The sequence below is a fragment of the Nycticebus coucang genome, chromosome 2 (genome assembly GCF_027406575.1).
Source record: "Nycticebus coucang isolate mNycCou1 chromosome 2, mNycCou1.pri, whole genome shotgun sequence".
NCBI lineage: Eukaryota > Metazoa > Chordata > Mammalia > Primates > Lorisidae > Nycticebus > Nycticebus coucang.
The window spans coordinates 123,397,366-123,419,794 of record NC_069781.1 but is presented as its reverse complement, the minus strand read 5'-3'; the positions used below and the strand labels follow the sequence as shown (position 1 = coordinate 123,419,794).

Below are 22,429 nucleotides of genomic sequence, written 5' to 3'. Positions count from 1 at the left end.
ATGGAAGGCTGCTCAGAAGCACAATCCCTAATCACCAAGGTTCCCTGAAGACCCCAATCCTGTCTTGCCATGGCACCCCCCTTCATACATCCCCACCCATCCCTCTATTTAGGATGGATGATATGTAGTTTCTGGATCACGCTGCATACGCATTTAAAATTTTAATAGACACTGTCAAATTTTCTTCTGCAATGACTGAAGCCGTTTACATGTCAGAATTTGCCTTGTGCCCCACAGGAGATATTATCAGTTTAAAATGTTTTAATCAAAATTTTAGGTGAAAAACAAATAGGTAAACAAATGGTCTTTATTTGTCCAAAAAATTTTTAATTCTTACTAGTGAGTTTGAAGACCTACAGGACATGTGTGACTCTTTCTTTTATGATGTGCTCATTTGTATTTGCTCATTTTTCTGTCAGGTTACAGACGTGATGATGGGAGTGGCAGCCCCTGGGGTCATGTGACCTAGGAGCTCTAACTGTTTCTCTTGTTCTTGTTTCTATGGAGAGATTTTTAAATATATTCTGACAGTAATTCTCTGTCATTTATAGATACTTTACATATTCTCTTCCTGCTTTATTTTGTATATGCTATTTTAGATCATACAGATATTTTAACTTTGAAGTGGTCAAACATCACTATCCTTTTATTAATGGATAATTATATATTGGGTCTTTTTAGAAACCCCCAAAGCATTAATGTATTCTTCAATTTTTAAAAATAATCTTTATAGTTTTTAAACACTTTTAGCAATGTAAAGCATGTAAAATTTGTATTTTTCACTGTGTTAAGTAGTAATGAACAAAATTTGTTTCCAAATTATCTCCCTAAACCCTTAATGGAAGAGTTCAGTGTTTTCCCAACAATCTGAAATGTTCCTCTTTAATGAATCTAAGTCCCATTTTTAGGAATGTGTGCTTGTGGATGCTATTCTGAGCCTCTTGATATGGTGTCTGGTCCTGTGTGAATGCTGTACCTTTCTGAGTACAGTTGTCCCTCGCTATAAGTGGAAAATGGTTCCAGGGCCCCTATGTATACTAAAATCTGCACATAGTCCTACAGTTTGCCCTGCAGAACCCACATATAGAAAGTCAGTCCTCCATGTATTGTACAAAGGTTTTATATTCCAAGAATATTTTATTTTTGATCTGAGTATGGATGAATAAAAATCCATATAAGTGGGCCCTCCCTTACTGTTCTTTTTTATTTTTGTTTTAAAAATTGCCATGGTTATGCTTGAGCACTTATTTATATTTGAATTTTGCAATCAGTTCATGAATTTCCATAGATTGCATTAAAATTATAGATTCACTTGAGGGAGAATATGGGAATGTGGTAATAGTCTCTATTTTTCAGGTTATTACTTTTGTCTTTGAGGATAGTTTTACAACTTAAAAAAAATAAACACCACACATTTCTGTTAAGCTTACCTTAATGTGTATTATCATGAACGAGACAACATTATCATTGTTGGTGTGATTGCAACTAAATAAGAAATAATAAAACCTTTGTAAATGAATGGGGCTGAGTATGGCCTTTTCTTCAGCTACAACTTTGCATTTTGCTGTTTTGGAAATTCAAAAGCTAAGCAGGTAGGACATTTCTATTCATCAGTACTCAAGCAATAAAACTTGGTCTACACTCAGTATTCCCCAGACAGAAGGATGTACAGATTTGTGCAGATAAGGAGATGTTCATGAATCTAAGCCCACATGGGCAGAGAAATGGTGAACATTGACTCACCAATGACTAATTTATGCACACAACTACCTACACTCTAATGACCATTTACACTAGTCTCTAAAAAAAGACCTTATATTAAAAAGAAGAAAAACAATATAAGAATCATGCTAATACCCAAAATTTCAGTTTCAGTAAATATTTAGAAAGATCATTAAATGGTATCTCTAAGAGTTGGAGACAGTAGCAGTCTGGTTATGCTCTAGCTTTAGTCTAATCGAGTTAGATAATTAATGGATGCAGTCTGCTTTATGGGCACATTTCAGTGTAGTTCGAAATTCTCCAAGCTAACCTTGGTCTAGACTCTGGGGACATTTCCAGTGTGCAATGAATATTGAATGCACCCATTTTTTATTTCTGCAATATCTGTGTTTGAGAATTTATTTTTCATGTGTGAAAATATGGAAGTGATTGAAATGCTCTTCCAGGCCACGGACGGTGTGTGCGCCTCTCTGGCAACCGTCTTGGGACAGATGGTTTTATTTTCTTTTGTGATAGAAGTGAAGTAAGAGCTATAGGGAAAGACACCTTTCCTCTTTGGGATTTTTCCGGTGGTAAAATAAAGTTTTAGGCTTTCTTATCTCTACCTCACAGAAGTATTTCAAGCACCGAAGAAGGACGCCAATGTGGACTGCCACCAAAACTCGTGAGTGCAGAGCTGCATACAGATTCATGTAAGTAACAAATATCAATTATCTGGAGGCTTTCAGAGTAATGAACAGTAGGCAGAGAGTTAGAAATGAAAACTTAGACCCATGAGAGTATCAAGACATCCCCAAAAGGAAAAATCCTTTATCACTCAGTGTCCATAAATTTGGACACTCATCCAAATGAGTGTCTCACTCATCATTACTCACTCATCATTACTCCTTTGTTGTGAAATTCATTGATAGAATTGATAGTTCATAAACTCTTAAAGATTTTGGGGGGCCAAATCTGCACCTATTATACACTTGGAGAGTTTAAGGGTGAAAAAATTATTTAAATTTGTGAAGTGACCACATATACCATGGTGTTTGATCACTGTTCAAAATAAAATTCTCAATCCAGGAAACGCATTGTCCAGTTAAAATAATTGCTGAATTGCCTTTACCATAGAGTACCATGTCGATTTTCTGTATCTATTTTTATACAAAGATCAAGTGGATTTTTGTTTGTGTATGTGGTTTATAAAACCGCTGCAGTCTGATCTTCTCAGAAGTACATGGTTATTTATAAGGGTTGGAGGCATGCTGATTTTTGAAAAAGAATTAATACATAATTTGAATTCAGAGTATAAGCTTTTGGAGAAGCATTTCTGAAATATCTTTGGGGAATAAATCTCTTTTATTAATCCAATCAGCCATTGGATGTCATTCTTCCGATTTAATTACGTTTATCTGCCAATGGGTGACTCGGCTCCTTGTGCATGTAATTTCAGTGGGTGTAAATGGCGATGGCAAATAATTGTCCTCAGGGTGATAATTGCTGTTATAATTATTTACTCATGCAAGTTAGCTCTGTTAAAAATCCAACTGTCAGATGATCTGGAAATATGAGGGAATGTGTTTTGTATGTGCTCAAGAGGGAGAAGAGCCCTTATATTTCTTGGACGTTTTCTAGGTGCTAAGCATAGTGCTAAGCAAATTAGACAACATAATCTTACTGAATCCTCAGTCTTCCTGCAGAGTGGGCAGGATGACTTCCACGTTACTGATGAGGAAATCGTAGCCCTATAGGTGGCAAGTAGACCCAGGCTAACAAACAGGTATAAAACGATTCCGAGTTTGCAGTGTGCCTGTCAAGAGAAGCCAGCTTTGTAAAGAATTTAGTCCAGTGCTTGGTGCATTATTGTTATCTTAGCATTTGTCCATGGAAATTCTATTTCTGTAACCACTGCTTTGCCTCCTCCTAGGAAGCCATTCCTTTGAGCAGTGCAAAACATCAAACCTAGAGTCTAAATGAGAGAGTTGTGTGTGTGTGTTGTGTGTGTGGCCCTAGGATATTCCATTTCCTTGAGAATGTTTCATCTGGTTAATCCCATGTGGCTTAATCCTACAGTATTAAGGATTCTCTCATCTCTGAATTTCTATAACCCTCAGGTCCTTATGGCTCAGCAGGGTACTTGAATATGCAGGGTTCTAATAGGGATTTTTGTATTTTATGGAGGTGTGTTTTCCCTCAATCTAGATTGCAAGTTTATTGAGCACAGGGATTCCTTGGATCTCTACACAGGGTCTCATCAGGTACAGGGCTCCATACCAGGTCAATACTCTTAGATTAACTGCAAAACCTAAGACCGAACTATCTAAAGGTTAGAGGGTGGTTGCTCAGGATAAAAGGTTGAGAAACATCCCTTGAGGTAGCATCACCCCTCATCATCACCCCCTGTCAGCTTGGCCTTCCTCTTTTGATATTACTGGAAGACAGTAGGGTGAGGGTGGGAGGCGTTTGGATTTCTCCCTTTTTAGGAAAACTTGCACTACCAACCCCCTCTTCCCAGCCCATATCCCCTCACCCCACCCCAAGCACACACAAAGGGCTGTGAAGGAGGTGAGAGGTCACCACTTTGGGGAGGAGGAGGGATATCATGAATAGAAACAATGTCTTGTATAGTTTGGGGTATGCACATGGGCTGCATGTCCCTCCGGTGCCTGGGCTTGCCACTTGTCCTACTGTCATCAGAGTAGTGACAGCCAACATTCCTTTTGTAGTATTTCAACGTCAAGTTCAGCCACAGACACTTCCCTTTTTGGTTTCCTCACGTCTACTTGGAGCCCAGGTGGGGCAGGGAAGAGGAAAGGGAAGGAAGAGAGAGGAAATGACACTCCCCCCACCACCACCCCGGGCCCTTAGAGCCATAGTTCTGACCTGCCCTTGGGAACTGAATGGAAAATGAGGCTGAAGTTCTCAAATGGTCAGGACTGGCTCTTCCTAGGTGAGGCAAAGCTGTTTTCATAAATGATGATGACTCAAAAATAAGCAAATTGACCAAGAAGTCATTAAGGGAGTAGCTACCCACCAGGACAGAAGGTTTCCAAAGAACGTAGCAGTAGCGAATATTGGCGAACAGAAGCTGTTTTGTAGTTCTGTGGCCAGATATGAGACTTCTCATATGAGACTTCTCAATGAGACTTCTCATTGAGAAGTCTCATATCTGGCCACAGAACTACAAAACAGGGACAGACACTGGGCCGTACATATACATCGAATTCTCTCATCATCTCTGCCCATCAGGGACAGACACTGGGCCGTACATATACATCGAATTCTCTCATCATCTCTGCCAAGCAGGCTTTAACCTTCCCATTTCAATGCCACGTGGAGCCTGAGGTGAGAGTGAAACCTTGCTCACCCGGCCAGGCCAGTCAGCAGCTGAACCCAGACGCAAATCTGTCCTCTGCTCTTCCCACTAAGCAATCCTGCTCGCCTTTGGCTCCCAGGTATGGAGTGGGCCCACTAGGGGCAGATAGCCTCACCAAGTCCTGTCCATACAAGCTTACTATAGGTCATGGTCTTGCTTTAAATCTGACATGCATCCATCTGAAATATGAAATGAAATGAACCATCTTCCCCAGAGTCCATGTTCCCAGGCAGCGTGGGACACTACGAAGCAGGGAGTGGGCCCAAGTCAGAGTGAGGGCCTTTGAATGTCCACCGAGTCCCCTCCTCACTGCAGCATGGGTCTTGGCTCTGGTCCACTCCTCCCCTGGAGCTGCCTCCTTGACTGTCAGGGTGAGCCTGTTGATACAACCTGAGAAAATGGCTGATGGTGAGACGAACCTTCCAGAGTCACATTCACAGGCACAACTGAGATGAAAGTAAAATCTTTCCCGCAATGTTCTGTTTAACAGGAATGTTTCGTAGTATTGCACTGTCATGTCTCCTCATTTGCGTAAAACATGAAGAGCTAGAAAATGATGGTCTTAGATATAATGAAATAAACTAATTTTCTTTCTATTAAATCTATATCAAGCACTGATTTTCCTATGAAAACAGAGTTACCTCAACACAGAATAATTCCCCAAAGAACCTGAAATATAGGGCGGAGGGTGAGTTAATCATCTGAGGTGAGGAGGAGTCAGTTGCTGAACTGATGTGAGGTCCGGGGACAGCGGCTTTGCTTTCCACTTCTCTGTCATTGAGAAGATGTTTTAGTCACAGCTGTGCATCGTGAAGCTCTCAGTGGCATGTAAAGAGAAGCCTCCTAAGAAACTGTTCCTTGGACAAAGGAGGCTGGGGCACCTGTCATACTGAGTTTCAGCCCCTGGGGCTGTTTTCTATATTGCTGGTCAAATAAATTCATGCACCTGTCACCCTGCCTTTGTGTTCCAGCTTAATTGTTGTCTTTATTTCACCCCTTAATTCTCTCATGAGGAACAGAAAAGCAGGATTCTGGAAGATCTGAAATGCTCTCCTTTGGGGATCCCATAAATACATGCTTATTATATACGTCACAGTTGGAAATACTATGGAAGGGGAGGAGGAGGAGAAGGAAGGAAGACTCTGTAAAATAGATGTGTGAGTGGTTCTGAATCCTCATTAGGACCTGCAGAAACAGCCCACCTTTACTTTATTTTGGTTGAGCCAAATGCTTGGCTGCATGACTAACCCTTTCCCAATGAACCATCTGTGTATATAGGTAAAGGCTCTGTGGGCCATGGTAGCTGTTAGGAAGAGATGACATTTGTAGTCTTTTTTTTTTTTTTGCAGTTTCTGGTCGGGGCTGGGCTTGAACCCGCCACCTCCGGCATATGAGGCCAGCGCCCTACCCCTTTGAGCCACAGGCGCCACCGACATTTGTAGTCTTATCTAAGCCATCTATTCTCCCTGAGTTGAACAACCAATGTGAACAGATCTCTCAAGGACCCATTTAACTATTGAAAGATGAATCTCTTGACTCCAAATAAGAAATAAGAGATTAAAATGGAGAGAGAGTGAGTTTTCCTAAAGTTGATCACCTTTATTGGGGAAAAGGTAGCAGGGGAAAAGATATTGGACTGTAGATAAAAACAAATGTGAAACGTGGGACAGAACTCACCGATGCCTGAAGCAATAACCCTTCCCTGCTTCTTCCTTCTGTCTCCATCTGAATTTTCAGTGCAAACGAAGCCCAGCTCCCGAGAGGAACTACTAACCACTTTTTCAGCAGCTTCAGCATCTTTTCACATCAGGACAGAAAGTGTTGAAATTGCATTTTCTTGGGATTTTTATGCCAGAGAGAATACATTATGTTGCTTTGCAAAAAATAAACAATCACATAAATAATAGGGCCAGGCTAAAAAAGATCCCCTATGGCACTAATGGTTCAGTAATCAGGCCTTGATGAAGGTCAAAGCACGCTCTCTCCTGACCCCCTCAAACCCTAGAGTAAAGACAGCTCAGAGCTGAGGTGCTATGGTCTTCTAGTGGTAACTGATTTAACAAGCTTTGATTTCGGGTGAACTCAATGGCAATGGACGATGGGGCTGTAGAGGACAAGATCCAGGGGGTATGAAGAAAGTGGGTTGGTTACCGTGCTAGCCGCCATCAGAGGAGCAGAGCAATCCTAGGTCTTTTGCCCAAAGGACAAAGCACGGACTGAATTCTGGCAAGCTTCCACCCTTGGAGCTGGGACTCTACGATGCATGCCAGTGGCAGGAACGAACCTGACCAGCCTGTCCAGATGAGGGAGACCTGCCAGGGTACTAATAAGGAGGTGATTGCAAGCGAAGGCCTGGCAAGGCATTGGAAGGCCGCTGGAGCTCGATTCCTGGAGTGGGCTTGTGGGAAGGTCTCTAGACCCAGAGAAAGGAAGGCAAGTGCTGAGGGGTGGGATTGAAGCCAAAGCCCCACAGGCTGAAGGCCTGAGGCTGCTCATTCATCATTCATTCACTTGCATGTTGAGCGTCTGCTGAGTGTCCTGCACTTTCCTAGGCAGTGGGCAGCTATTGAGGTGAAGCCATTGCCTGCTCTCCCAGGGCTTTCAGACAGTGGGAGAGTCTGAGAGGAAAATCAGGCCCCATCAGCCGTGCAGGACCACCAATGCATTGGGTGGAGCTGAGTCAGTGCTATAATGCATCCACTTCCAGCCAGAGAGGGGACAGTAACAAACAATGACCATCTCTGTGCTGCACACTGTGTTCTGAGCCTTCATGCAGGACCTAATTCAGGTCTTATCACAGAGGTAGAAAGCAGGTGTTAATATTCCCATTTTACAGATGATGAAACTGTGGCTCAGAGGAGTCAAGTCACTTCATTAACATCACACCAGGAGCAAGTGCTGGGCTGGGGATTTGAACCCAGGTCATTTGGGCTGTAAAGCCCTTGCTCTTTTGAACATCTCACAGCCCATAAATACAGAGCACAGATAGCCAGCAACACTCTCCAGAAGAATCTTTTAGGATAGTTCTACCCAAAGGCCCGAGAGAGAAAAATAACAGAGATTACAGCAAGAGACAGAGTAAGAATTAAAATAGTGCTTTTAATATAATTTTCAGCAAACGTACAGTATGTACTTTACATCACATAGTTCTAAACTGCTCATCTGCAAAATAGAAGCTGCAAAAATACAGAATACCACACTCAAAATCTATTGAGCATGTGCTTTTTTACCCCCTCCATTCTGTGAAACAGTGATTTTTGACCCCCTGGGCTGATTTCCTTAGAACTGCTGGGGCCCTAGGTCACAGACGCATTCCTGAGAGGGGGGGTTTCTAAAGCATATCAGCAAGCCAGCCCCACGGGAGCCAGAGGAGGGACTGCCGGAAGGGAATTTGCGTACCGGGTCAACTTTACTCTTTAGTGACCCAGAAAAGAACGCCTACTGTGAGGGCTGTTTCAAGGACTCCTGATTGTAAATCACCTCCTCAGTCCTCATCACAGGCCTGCACTGGGGGCCTCAGAGGACCACACACTGGCTGGATGGTGCACACTGGGACCCCTGGGTTCTTGGGCAGGGAAGAGCACTCTAAGTCAGGCCTGCGAGGTCTGTGGGTGGTGGGCTGCTCTCTGCAGGAGGTGGAAGAGGGCCAGGCCCTCAGCTTCTCACAAAGGAGTCTTCTGAAGGTGAATGTGACTCGGGGCAGGTTTTCTCAGTCTCAATGTCTTGGTACTCTGTGCCTAAAGGGGGAGGAGGGAAGAAGAGCCAAGAGGAAAAAAAGAGATCGGTCTTTTCTGCTTTTCCTACTTTTTGTCAGGCTTATGTAATAGCATCCTGGCTTTCCCGGGGAGTGGGCAGGCGGAGGCAGCTGAAGCAACACCGCGCTGGTGTTCACGCCACGGAACCCCAAGGGACTAATTCCAAGCCCAGAGACCTTTCTGGAGGCCACATCTTCCCGAGAGGCGTATTTATCTACGTGTCCATGCCAATACCCTGGTGGCTGCTGGGTATAAACACGACGTGTCCTAGTCATTTATCCTGCTCTGACGTAACTCACCAGTGACAGACCTGTGTCCTAGGACTCAGTCACTGAACGTGGGGACTGAGCAGCAGAGAAAACCACCTGACGTCACAATTTCTCCTCCCGCATCTGGGATGGTTTCTTTCTCATTAAGTCACAGATATTCACCGCATGAGAAGCAAAACAATTTCCTCGTGGGAGTAGGCTTTTACCCTATGCCACACTTCCAAAATAGATGCTGTGGCTTCATTTAAAAGATATTAAAAACCCAACCAGTCCCTGAGAGGATTCTCTAGCCGAGCAGGCCTCACTGACTGTCACACGCAGCTTTCCTGTTCACTGACAGGCGCAGTGGGGCCAGGGAAGTCTCCGTCCATTTATTTGTTCTCTTTAGCCTTTGACCTGGTGGTACATAAGATGACAGCTTGGAAATGTCACTCCTACACCAGGTACAGTGGCTCACGCTTGTAATCTCACCATTTTGGGAGGCTGAGGTGGGAGAATTGCTTGAGGCCAGGAGTTCAAGGCCAGCCTGAGCAACAGTGACCCTGTCTCTACCAAAAAAGAAAAAAGTGTAGAAATGTCACTCCTTCCCTCATGATCTTGAAGCTAAGATGTGGGTTCTGGGCAATTGGAAGCATCCTTACTCAACTTTGGGGAGGCTCTAGTTCTCATGGTTTGAGGGGTTGAGCTTGGACATGTTGGGGTTAGGGAGTTGGAAAAGGTGGGACAGCAATGAGAGGGCTGGGATTGGTTCCTGTTCAACAGAGTAAGAGACGGATGGGTGGCCAGGGAGCGTCTGCTGATACAGCTAAGGTTGAGGAAGGGATGTGTGGTGTTTTGAAAGACATCCACTATTTAATTATTGAAGTGAAACATCGTTTTTCTCATTTTAAGATTTCAGCGCCCATAAGCAAAATTCTACAGAGCTTCTCACCTCCGCCTGCCTCTCACCTCTTGGCTCCCTTCTCTATGATTATAGTTTCCCGCCTGAGCTTTCCCAGCGGAGGCTGCACTTTTGGCTTTGTAGAGGCTTCCTAAGAAGCCAGATCCACATTCTTACTGCGGGGACCATGCGGGAGTAGAAAGGGCACTGGTTCAGGAGTCAGATCCGTCAAGTGCTCCCGGTGACTTTCTAACTAGCTATGTGACCTTGGGAATGTTGGATTTGCTGCGCTTTAGCTTTTGTAGCTGTAAAGTGGAAAATAAATTATACTCACCTCCAGGCTGCTGGAAGTAATACCTGGCAGCACGCATGCGTGGCACCTTGCAAGTGGGTTGCTCTTAATGTAAGCGTCCCAGCCCGCTCCCTCTCTACTGGTGTGGGGTAGAGCACAATTTGTGTTCAGTGGGGTTCCTCTCGTGATGAAACTTCCTACATTGCTTACTTCATTTTACGGCCTCAGATTATAAAATCAGAGAGTCATGCCAAGCCTGTCTCCATGAGAGTCATTTTCTATTAAGTTAGCATGAATTTAAGAAAAACAATAATGGCAAAAATCTCAGTCTATAGAAAGTTAAACCTGCAGAAAATGTGCTACGTTGTTTCATTTGCTCATAGCAAAGGAACATAATCACTTCTACCTATGGAAAAATATTCAAAGTGTCTGATAACCAACTCCTGATGGTTGACCTAAGTCACTATTGAGGGGGTCCTCAAACTACGGCCCACGGGCCACATGTGGCAGTGTGATTGTATTTGTTCCCTTTTTTTTTTTTTAATTCAAAATAAGGTATGTGCAGTGTGCATAGGAATTTGTTCAGTTTTTTTTTTTTTTTTTAACTATAGTCCGGCCCTCTAACGGCCTGAGGGACAGTGAACTGGCCCCCAAAGTTTGAGGACTTCTGGCAGAGATTCTGTTCTGAAAAGCCTGGAATCTGAGAACAGAGTAAGACAAATCCAACCAGGGACCAGCTTCAGAGCTGAGCTCCGTTGGGTGACGGTGTGGACCACAGCGGAGCCAGGCATGAGTTCTCTGGGGCTCTCCCCACTGGAGTTGATGCCCAGCATGGAGGAAAGTGCCTTGCTGGCATTCTTTGACAGTGAATTTCAGAATGCTTTAGAGGGAAATCTCCTATTTCCTCTTGACTTGTCCATTTCTGCTAGAACACCTCTGTCAATGCATAACTGGGGTCAGGGCTTAAGACCAGAAATGACACAGGAAGAATGGATGGCCCTAGATATAGCCACCGTGTCCTAGTGGTGCTATCAGAGGCATGTAAGTATGTGTGGGGCCCCATAGTACCTTTGGGCTAGAGTCTTTCTGACGATGCAGTCTCTAAAAGTGGGGAGTAGTCCCTCGTGTCTTGCCTAGTAGGGAGACAGTACCCATGACTAAGGACCTGGGCTTTGGATTCACAGACCTGGGTTTGAATCCCAGCTCTGCTTTATGAACTTGAGCCAATTTGGCAGCTTTCCAAGTCTTATTTCCCCCTCCCCTCTAAACCGAAGCTAACAGTTCCTATCTCACAGGGCTTTGCTGACATTAAATAATACTGTAATAACCTCAGCCTAGTAGTTGGTTCGTGGGAAGTGCTTGATAAACAGTAGCTACTATTATTATTATTAGCAGTCATTATCAGTGCTTACCAGTTTTTCCACCCAGCACATCTGTTAGCTTCAGAGTGCCAATGCTTTGTGTTGGAAGGAAGAAAGGGGTTTGAAATATTTTAATATTACTCAGTATCTGGATTCACTTGTTTCTGGTTCCTACATTTCTCCCTCATGTGCCTATTTCGGTCACTTACGGATGGTCACTCTAGTTAAATTGTGAGTCTCAGAGAAGGGAGAACTGTAGAGTGTACAGTTCAAATTCTCCACATTGCACAAGAGAAAAATAATGTTGCCTTCCATTTTAAACCTTGACAGTAAATGAGAGATATGAATTAGGATCTCACAAAAGTGTTTAGCTCTAGGTCCCTTCTGACACATGCTTAGGTGTTGGGACTTGTCTCCCCCACACACTTAGCAGTGAGCACCCCACAAGCACGTGATGCTACCTTCGATCTCACAGAACACAGATCAGCCCACCTGGATTTCCATTGCCCATATCCAGCCACCAATTGTCTCTGTAGATAAAGCTTTAAAGGGACACAGCACTTTCATTTGTTACCGACAGTCTATGGCTAATCTCATGCTGTAATAGCAGTTGTGACTATGGCCCACAAAACCTAAAACATTCACTACTTGACCCTTTACAGAAAAAGCCTGTGAACATACTTTGGGGGGGCTCTTCTGCCTGTCTCTGGAATCTCCCCATCTCCCTTACCATTTAGTTTCTTGAGCAGTCTCTCTCCACAACCTGATTCTCCTTGCCATCAGGCAGAACTCACCCCAATGAATCAGCTCTCCCTACTCCCAGACAGACCTTAAGGCTTCATATTATTCTCCCAATTGTGTTTGTGTTCCGGTCTATCCAGCACATTGAACTATGAGTTCTCAGAGGGCAAGGATGATGCCCCTTTCCCCTTTATATTGGGTCCAAGGCCTGGCACAGAGCTAAAATTTTGAGGTACTAATACATACATGTTTAGAACAGCTCAAGCTCATACAATGCATGGTCAAATGAAACTAAGCCTGCAAATAAAAATCAGGTTGCCACACGGATGCTCCCTGAGTATATGCTCTTTCGTCTTTGTCTCCATGGCAGCAGACTTTTCCGAGGGGCAGGACCATCTCTACTTTTCTAAATTGCCCACTTTAGGCTTTATAACCCACGTTGCCCTGCTGTGATGACCAGGCACCTTGGGTTGCTGAGGTCACAAATGTGAGGAAGGGGAGGCAGGAATGCATGGCTGTGTCAGTATGGAATCCATAGTCAGTATGGATTCCACGTGTTATTCTAAGCAACAAGGCCCGTAAGTGGCATCTGAACAAAAATACCTTGTGTAGTCCACTAGTGAGAGGTTTTTCCAATTTACTCTTGAGCAACATTTATACTGTAGGGGGGCTGGGTCCCACAATCTGTCATTTAGGGCCAGTTGCTCTAAAAGATTAGGTCCTTACAGCTGTTCAGAGATTAAGGTATAGAGTGAGCTGGGAGAGGCAGCTAGATGAAAGGAGAGAGAGGGGTAGAGAAAGGATAGCTACGTATTTGGGTCTTGAACTAATTTTTCAAGCCAAATTTAATTTCACTAGCACCTACTCTCAGAAAACTTTGGTGCCTCTGAGGGATGTGACCTGGATTCTAACTGAAGGGGAAATAGTCCCTAAAGTGAAATACGAATCATGGTTGGGACAGCCAGTAAGAGGGCAGTAGCACTAGCCCAGCAGAGCAATAAAGCCCCTATTGTGTGTCTGGAACTTCCCCTGGTTTTCTGGCAGATGCCTCTCCTAAGCCATTAAGATCGGTAAGAAAAGTACAAGGCAGCAAGTATTCTCCGTCTGTTGGAGTGAAAAACTGCTTGCCTGGGTTTCTCCCCTCATCTAACCCAAACCAGACCAAACATGCAAACAAATAGTAACAAATACAGCGTTGCTCTACCAAACTGCAACAGAAGCTCATCTTGTCCTTCTGGTCTTGACTGTATGACCAGATGCATTGATTTCTACACCTTGAACTTCACTGCTTAACACCTCTGAGTAGGGCTTTTGGGACTCCTGGGCAGTGCTTGGAACAGACTGCTCTGGTCTGGCAGGCACAGCTGGGTAGAGAAATGTCCATTATTTCCTAGGACCTAAAGCAGCTGCAGGCAGCAAGAAAACCAGCCTGGTGGGCACACAGGGAGCCAACTACTCTTCTTCAGAGGGTTTTCCTGTTAGTGTGTATGTATATACATATTTCTTTACATGCTCTTCACAATGAACGGCCCTCTCTGGAAGGTGTGAAAGAATCTCCCATTAGCAAGACTCTTTCCTGAGAAAATTCTTTGAGAGTGGTGTGGCTGTCATCCCAGGGACGAGCTGGTTGTCTTTGTGTGGGATATTTCTCTGGGTTACCTCAGGGCTGTGGACTTTCTGACAAGGAGGGCTGGGAAAAACCTTGTGGGAGTGAGTGGGGGGAACCTGAAATCCTTACTAGACACAGTGAGGTCGAATTGGGACTGGGATGTACAGACATCAATTAAGCAAACTTTGAAAATCATCACTAGTGTAAACTATTCCCGTGTAAGGTGGTGAAAAAGCAGGGAGTTTTATGGAGAAGCATGCCCCTTCCTGCTCAGCAGACGTTAGCAACTCTCTCAAATAATTCCTTAGAAGTTCTTGGTTTCTCCTTATTATTTTGCCTGTTAAGCTCTACCAGCAAGCTCCCCAGGAGGCAGACAGGAGGCTTTTCTGGCTCCTGCATCTGCTGTGAGGAAGTCGCCATGGCATGCTGTGGCCTTCTTAATTTTTTTTTTTTTTTTTGCAATTTTTGGCCAGGGCCAGGTTTGAACCTGCCACCTCTGGGAGATGGGCCTGGCGCCCTACTCCTTTGAGCCACAGGTGCTGCCCGCTGTGGGCTTCTTAACAGTGGTGTCCCCAGGGTGCCTTGGAGCCTCAGAGCTGGCCTTCCCTGACAGCATGCAGCCTTAGCTGAAGACAACTAGCAAATCCTGTCTCCTAGAGGGACACCTTTGCAAAATGTGTTTACTTCATACAAGGGAATATTGGTTAAAAAAAACCCCAAAGATCTTTCAGTAAAGACAGACTTTTCATCCATCCCAGGGCGTGTTCAGCTAAATGGTGGAAGAGTTTGTAGCAAAGAGAAAGAAGTCTAACATTCACTTTCTAGGTTTATTCCATCCCGTACGTTTTTGTTTTCTGTAAATCCAATGAAAATCTTACCAGGAAACCTTTTCAGTCAAGATACCACTCAAAACCAAACAGACAGCCACGAGGCTGGATCTTAGCATTGTATGTACAATGGTTCTTTCTTTACAACACAAAAGGAAAAGTAAAACTACACTGAGTTTTCTGTGCTGCAGCATATCAGAGAAATTTTAAGACTTTAAAAGATGACACAACATACTTCAGAACCAGTTGGTAATAATAGGGTCTTTACATTTATACCCAATTGCTGATAAAACTCAGCTTTGGAGTTGTTTTCATTTGTCATTCTAACATCTTTTCTCATTCATCCTGAAAACTTAGGGCAAAAAAAAAAAATCCAAAATGCAAAGTGTTAAAAAAACGTTTTATCCACCCAAGACAAATAGTCCCATGAAATGGTAGGTCTTAGAGCCTCAGTGTCTAAGTACTGAGTTTGGAGGCCAGGAGATAAACTACAGAGGGCAGTGACCTCTTAAGCAATACATTTTCAAAACAAAACTAAGCCAAAACCTGTACAGAATGTTTTCAAAGTCTTAGGAACAATAGAGCATACATATTTTATGAATTGGTTGGAGAACCATCCCTCCTTTACTAGTTAACACACTGATGAGCACCACCATTTTCACGAACGAGGATAGACTAACAGTCAACAGATAGGTGAAAGGACTGTTTCGGAAGCATCCTGTCCCAGGGAGCTGACCACAGTGGCCCTGCACTGTGACTCTGTGCTTTCTCTAGATTTGGGCTGTTACTCACCGCCCCTTTTACAATGTGAACACCTCCCTGCCTTTTATTTCCTGATTCTTTTGTTGCCTTGTTAATAAAATATACGTCAGAGGGGGGAAAAGCAAACCAACCAATCCACCTTTGAGGTCTTTTCTAGGGCTACAAATGTGGTGTGAACCAAAGTCACTGAGGATGTCGGAAGGATAAGTGAACCGGGCCCTCTGCTGTGCATCTTGTGTCACACCTGTGTTAACTCACCTGAGCTCTGTTCCCTTAGGTATCTCTGGGTGACAAGAGGTTTTCCCATGGGATTCTTACCCGAAACAATGAAGTTCATTCTCTAACTGGTTGAGTTCAGCCACTTTCAAAGCACACACAAAGGCCTCTTAGTCCAAGATTAACTCTGAAATCATCATTGGCATTTTCATGCATTGGACACGCACTAGCTTCCAGGAGCTTGTGGGTCCATACATTATCACAGACACTACAGACTGCTCAACAGCTTGAGTTAGGGAACAGTCCTTCTCTCGTTTCCTATCCCCAGAAGGATTGTGCCCATATGCACAAACCCACAGCTGAGAGTGTCTCCTCCACAGGCTGAAAAGAATGCCTTTTGGAATGTCAAGGATGAATATGAAAGGGCCTCCCATGACAGTGATCACTGAATCATGGGGAATAAAGCTAGAAGGCCAATTTGCAATTCATCACATTATTCCCTGTGGTCTCAAATGTGATTCTTTTAAAGGCAGGCTGCATATACACTCTTTTTGAAGTAATTTTTTTTTCCTTCTTGTAACACATTGTATATTTTTGCTTTTGCAGAATATCCAAATGAGGATAAAATGATAAAAATTACAATCGATTAATTGCATCCCTTGAATCACATTATATTTTTGGTGCATTGAAAAAGGAGGAAAGGAAAAGCAACCAGCATAATAAATCCGGCCTGTAGAACTGTGTTAGTGACGGAAGAGTTAACACAGATTTTAGGAGTAGTTAAAAATAGTATTAGAGGATTATACACACAACAGTTTGAAATTCATATGCATTGTATTTTTAAAAATGGCAAAATGTTTGGCAAATGTAAGCAAATGACTTGGACTGTGTTGGGTCTCACCGGCTCTGAGCTGGGTCAGTCATGGCCAGGTGAGGCCCACTGCTTCCTGAGGTCACTCTGCGGGGCTGGGGGAAGGTGGAAGCCTGCCCCGGGAGGTGTGGCCAGAGGACGGGGAAGTGCTGGCCCCTCACCCGGCCACCCCCCTTGGGCCCTCAGTCTTGAACATGGAAATGGAGCTGGTGAGAGGTGCCAGTGACAGACTCCAGCATGGATCACCCATTAGCATCGCTGAGAAAACTCTGGGGCCTTGAACTACATGCAGACTGGGTGAGTTGTCTACACAGTGACCCATATTGCAAAAGTTAGAGTGGGGTTTCTACCCCCTGCTTTTTGTGCCTCCCCACCCCCACGCACAGGGAGAGGGTGGCACGGGGTGTGTCACTAGTGCACTAGTGCTTAATCTGGCAATGTTCTCAACTTGTTTTTTTTTTTTTTTCCTTTAGTAGACTTAAAAAAAAAATGTTTGTTTTGTATGTGTATGTATATCCATAAATGTCCATCCTCCAAGGTGGTCACCACTGTTCCCTGAATTTGGCAGTGCCTGTTGCTTGCAGCTGTCGGCATCCTGAAAACCATGAGGTGCCTTCAAAGTAGACTCTGCGGCCCAGCGAGTGTCCTCCAGGGCCTACTGCACGTCAGACACATCCCATTCTCTCCTCAGTCTGAATCCTGTCTGGCTCTGATAGGACAAAAGGGGTGTGTGTGTGTGTGTGTGTGTGTGTATGTGTGTGTGTGTGGAGTGTGTGTGTTGAGTTTTGGTGTGTTTTTTTTGGAAACTTTTTCTTTTGTAAGAAAAATGACCCTTTGATTACTAATACAGAGTTCAGCCCTCCTTTAGTCACTATAAAACGGACTCCATGTTTTCACACCACTCATGGTCTTCCAGGTTATAGATAAACTTTGTCCTATGTGTCTGGTTTGCAGGCACAGGGTCCCTCCCCAGATTGTCTAGGGTCAGAGTAGAGGCAAAGAACTCACTGGTGCTCAGCCCGCCCTCGTGGTTTTTGATGTAGCGTTTATAGTTTTTCCTCAGGCACTGCCACGTGGTGGTGTAGAGGATGAAGGCGAAGGACTTGAGCGCGATAGCAATGCTCACATACAGGTATCTGTAGACCACGTTGTCGTAGAGGACGCAGGCACCTTGCTCCCCGCAGAACGTGCTCCAGAACAGGCAGGTGGAGTCGATACCGGCCCCGAAGATGAGGGGTGGTGGAATGAAACCTGTCAGAAGGAAAAGAATGTCAAGGTTCTGGCTCTGCTGGCTGGTTTTATGCAGAGCTTACACCCACCTCCCACCCCTGTGCCTGGCTTTTGAGCATCTCTCTTGCAAGAGTGCACTGGGCTCTGCAGCTGTCCAGCACAGTGGTCAAAGACATGCTCAGGAGGCAAACTGTGTGAGTTCAAATCCCAGCTCTGCCCCTCACTTGCATCCAAACCCATACAAGGTATTTAAGCCGGCCTGCCTTAGTTCTCTCATCTGCAAAAGGGAGGGTGATGATCACACAGTTCTTACTGGACTGTTGTGAAGACATGAAAACCATCTACAATAGTGTGTGCTCTACCTAGTACAGAGTAAACACAAAAGAAGTGACCTCCGCTATTATCATCATCTGCTCACAGCTTGATAAGAACGACAGTCTTCCTGGACGGAAATCATTTCTAGTGTCAGTTAAAGAAATGTGGTCTCATAGAGGGAGCTGCAAAGAGGCACTGTTCTTCATGTGTTGTTCTCTTGGATGGGGTCTTGGGGGTGCCTGGCCTTGAGTGGAGGATCAGGTACGAAAGTGCACCCACCCACATGTAAGCACAAGTGGTTTGAAACAGAAAATATCTGAGAATTTGATGAGCTGTAGATACTTAGCTCAGAAAAATACGCCCACCCACAAAGCCAAACACATTGCAGGCGGTTTGTAGATCCCTGAAGTCCACCCACGATTCAGGATAAAAACACCACGATTGGAGGCACTGTAGCGCCTCCATTCTGGGGAGGTGTCAGTGTGCACACATGCTGGCAACTTCCCGTCCCCTAGACATTACCCAGGGTAAGAATAGTTTTCATTCTAAGCTAAGAGCCAGTTTTTAAACCTTCACAACAGAGCACTTCTGGCACCTACAATCAGCCACCAAAAGTGACAGGTGAATTATCAGTCCCCTCCTCAGTGTTTGTCTGTCTGCTGTTATCCCTGAGCTCAAGGGTTATTGGTCCTGGCCACACCCCAGTCATCCAGGGTGTCCCATTCCAGACCAATGAAAGGGAGCATCTGGTTGTGCAGCTGGCCATGGTCCACCAGCATTCATAACACAGTGTTCCCAGGTGATTCTGGGGCAGATAGAAAGTCTCATCTATTGTCCTCCCATAGTACAGATCAGTCATGAATTCAAATTACTTGTGCCAGGATATGGTGCCACCCATGTTCAGTGGGAGACTTCAGAAGAACGTGATCTATAGAACCAGCTGGTGACAACTCTAGTGGACAGCAGAAGCTATCCAGAGCGTAAATTGTGCCAGTCCCATAGCATCTGATTTTCATTTCTTACTAAGGAAGATCCCTCTGAGGATGTGAGGAGATGTAGATCCTTAGCCCAGAAATCAAACATGCATTTCTGGGGGTCTGTAGATCCCAGAAGTCCACCCACGATCCCGAGGATGAGAACAGCTGTGCCGTAGCCATGGCAGCACCTCCATCCTCAGCGGCCTCACAGGGCAGGCTTAATGAAGCAAGCAGCCTTTCCGTGGTTTGAACCGCAGGGCTGGACGGGGTGAGCGGGGACTGTGCTACCCAATCAGCGCTAATGAAGTTGGCCGAGCTCCCAGTCCCCCGGCCCAGGCGCCGCAGCACTTCTCTTTGTAACTCTCCAGCTCCACAGTCTGTTGTCCCAAGGAAAAACCCCCAGAGATGGATTTTCGTTGAAACCTCATTAAACTTCCCAAGCTGCTTGATTTAATAAATAAGTCCAAGCTCAAAATGCCACGAAAGCTGCTCCCTTCTTTCGGGCTGCCAGGTCAGGGTGTGGTCCTGCTGAATCTGGAGATGCATATTCCTGGCACTCTCTGGTCCAAAAGGCTGGCCAGGTGTTGGAGACCCTTCCCCACCAACCCTGTGTATTTTCTTTCTGCCCCCCCGACAAATGCTTTTCTCCATTTCACCTAGAAAGAGCCAATTGGAGAAACTGCCATGGCAACCACATAATAGAAACTCAGCCATACTCTACGTTATTTAGGTAACGTAATGGTGACCTGGAGCCAGTTTTAATTATGGATAGATCTGGGGATAAATGGGACTAATGTGGCCTGTCCCTGTGGCAGTGGGACAATGCAAATCCATTCACCATTCTAGGCTTTTATTATCATGATTAGCACTCCCAAATGCTCCTCTCCCGCCTCTTCCAATCTTGAGGTCACTTCACTTTGTCTGAGACACCTATCACTGGGGAACAGGCAGCCAAGACCACAGAGGACACCCCTGGCTAACACTTTGCTAAGGAAAGGAACTGACGGCATGGGTGTCCCTTGCTCCAAAAGTTCCTGGGCTCCCGGCTGCAAACTCAAGTTCTGCACAAATCAGGTCATGTTTTAAGCACATCAAAAAGAATTCTACAATATAATGGAAGCGTAGATACTTATTTAACCCCAAATATCCCTCTAAAATGCCAATGTGTAACTTTTTCATGTACCTGCACCTGAGAATTTTTATAATATTCAAGTGGGCACCCTCCCCCCCCACTTGAAAGTTAGGTGTCAATTTTATCCTGCCTATGGTCAAGCTCCACTACCAGGTGACAATGACCTGGAAAGAGCAAGAAAAAGCCGTTAAACAGTCAGAAATCAGAAAGCAAAGTGCCTACCAATTTTTCATGTTACACTCAGTATTTGGGAGAGCATTTGTGGTACAGGTGAAAGAACTTTTAACTTAAGGAGCTGACCAAGGCACTTGACCTTTAGTGCCTCAGTGTCTACATCTTTACAATGGAGTTCATACCACTTGCTTGGTCAAGGTTAAGGTAAACTCTTCACAAATGAGGTATGTGATTATTTTGCAAGGACCTAGCCTTCCTATGTGGCCACAACTTTTGCTACCTTGTTCACGTTAGATGGAGGATGGAGGGTGATATTTTAACATAAACTCTAGGGTGAGTCTCTTAAGGGTAACTGTCATTATATCTCTTTTATATTTCTGAAAAGAGAAAACGTTGGCTCTCTTTTCCACCAAACCCATTCTTTTATTTACTTACAATTCTTTTCCAAAGGGGAGTTCTAACTAGCAGGCCCTCAATGCCAGGTTCGCAGAGAATGCGAGAGACAAAAAAGGGATTGGATCTTTTTTATCAGAGGCCTCTGCCATTCTGGAACTCACCTGATTCGTCACTGAAGGGAGTCACACGCTAATGACTAATTTTCACACCTGGCCATTCATCCTTGTATGTTTCTCTCTCTCCGTTGGACCAAATAAAAACCCAAGTAGTCCCTATAAAGAAGCTGGTTCTCCACAGACCAATGGGAGAGTAGTTCTCCAGTATGACAACTGTAATGATTACTACCACCATTAACACCCCCCCACCCTGGACTGGAGAGAGTGCTCTATACCCATTAGGAATCCATCCCCTCTAATAACTACTCCCTTTATTTTACATAAAAAGAAATTGAGAATAAGAGATGTTATTTGTTCAAGGTTTGCTATTTCAAAACCTCAAACCCAATAATCCCTTTCTAACTGAAAGTTTGTTGATTTGAAAAGATGAAAGGCCTTATTAGGTATTTCCAGAGCTACAGGAAACATTTACCCTTTGCTAAATTCCTGGGACTAACTGGCTTGTTTTGATGCATGTGGAGGGCAAAACACAGGGGTTCTGATCTTGGCAAAGCAGGGAGCCCTGCTTTCTTGCTAATGCATAGAAAAAGCCCTGAGACTTAATTTGTAAACAAACTCAGTATTTGTCAGTATGGCAGCCACTATACTCAGTTTTTTTTTTTTTTTTTTTCCCAACAGGGAGCTTGCAGCTGAATGTTGCTTGGTGGTGGGGAGGAAACATAAATTTTGATTTATGGGTGCTGATTTTGGATTCCAACCCTGCCATGTGGGAAGTGTATGACCCACTCAGTACCACTGTTGAGAAACTGGGCATGATCATACCTTCTTCTGGAGCTTTCGTAAGGATTAAATGAAATAACAATGGAGAAAGCTGTTGCATGGTGGGCTCTCCACAAACATTGTTCACTTCTTATTGTTTGGCTTTTGTCCTAAATCTTTGCATAAATGAAAATCTGCCCTCTCCGCCTTTAGAGAAAGCTGTAGAAAGCCTTTCAAGCCATGATTCAGTGAATATGCCTCAAGTGGCAAGAATTCCTCACCTCATAATAAGTCTGTCGTAGAAGGTAATTAAGTGCTTCCAGAAGGGAGGCCAAGTAGTCAGGTGCATTTTAGTGTCTGCTTCTGCGCTGAGCATCTTCATTGTCAAGTTCTTCATGACAAGGAAGGGTGATGATGGTACAGTATTTCTTTAGAAATTGTGTACTCTGAAAGAATGTTTTCCTCCCTGGAGCCTGCAAGAGCAGGTCTCTCTTTTGCCTTCTCTTCTCCCTGACTCCTGGGCAAAAACTCATGGACAAAAGAGGTGGTAACAGTGTCCCATCACTGGAGCACTGGGGACCCACTGCGTGTTGGGGAAGATGTGTGCAGGGTCAACGCTGTTCCATGTTATTACAGAGAATATTAAAAGGAGTATATCTTACTT

General features: G+C 44.4%; 1 protein-coding gene across 2 annotated transcripts in view; it reads right to left on the bottom strand.

Moving 5' to 3' along the window:
• Positions 1-8,162: 8,162 nt before the first annotated feature.
• SLCO3A1 (solute carrier organic anion transporter family member 3A1) overlaps positions 8,163-22,429 on the bottom strand; it is a 273,335-nt gene continuing 259,068 nt past the window's right edge. The window contains exons 10-11 of one of the 2 annotated variants that reach the window (XM_053581752.1): positions 17,675-17,917; positions 8,163-8,820 (exon numbers count right to left, since the gene is read on the bottom strand). In XM_053581752.1, the coding sequence (XP_053437727.1) occupies positions 8,738-8,820; positions 17,675-17,917 (326 nt within the window). In that variant the 3' untranslated portion in view covers positions 8,163-8,737. Of the gene's footprint in view, positions 17,918-22,429 lie in introns of both variants that reach the window. The other variant, XM_053581751.1, reaches the window with a different exon arrangement.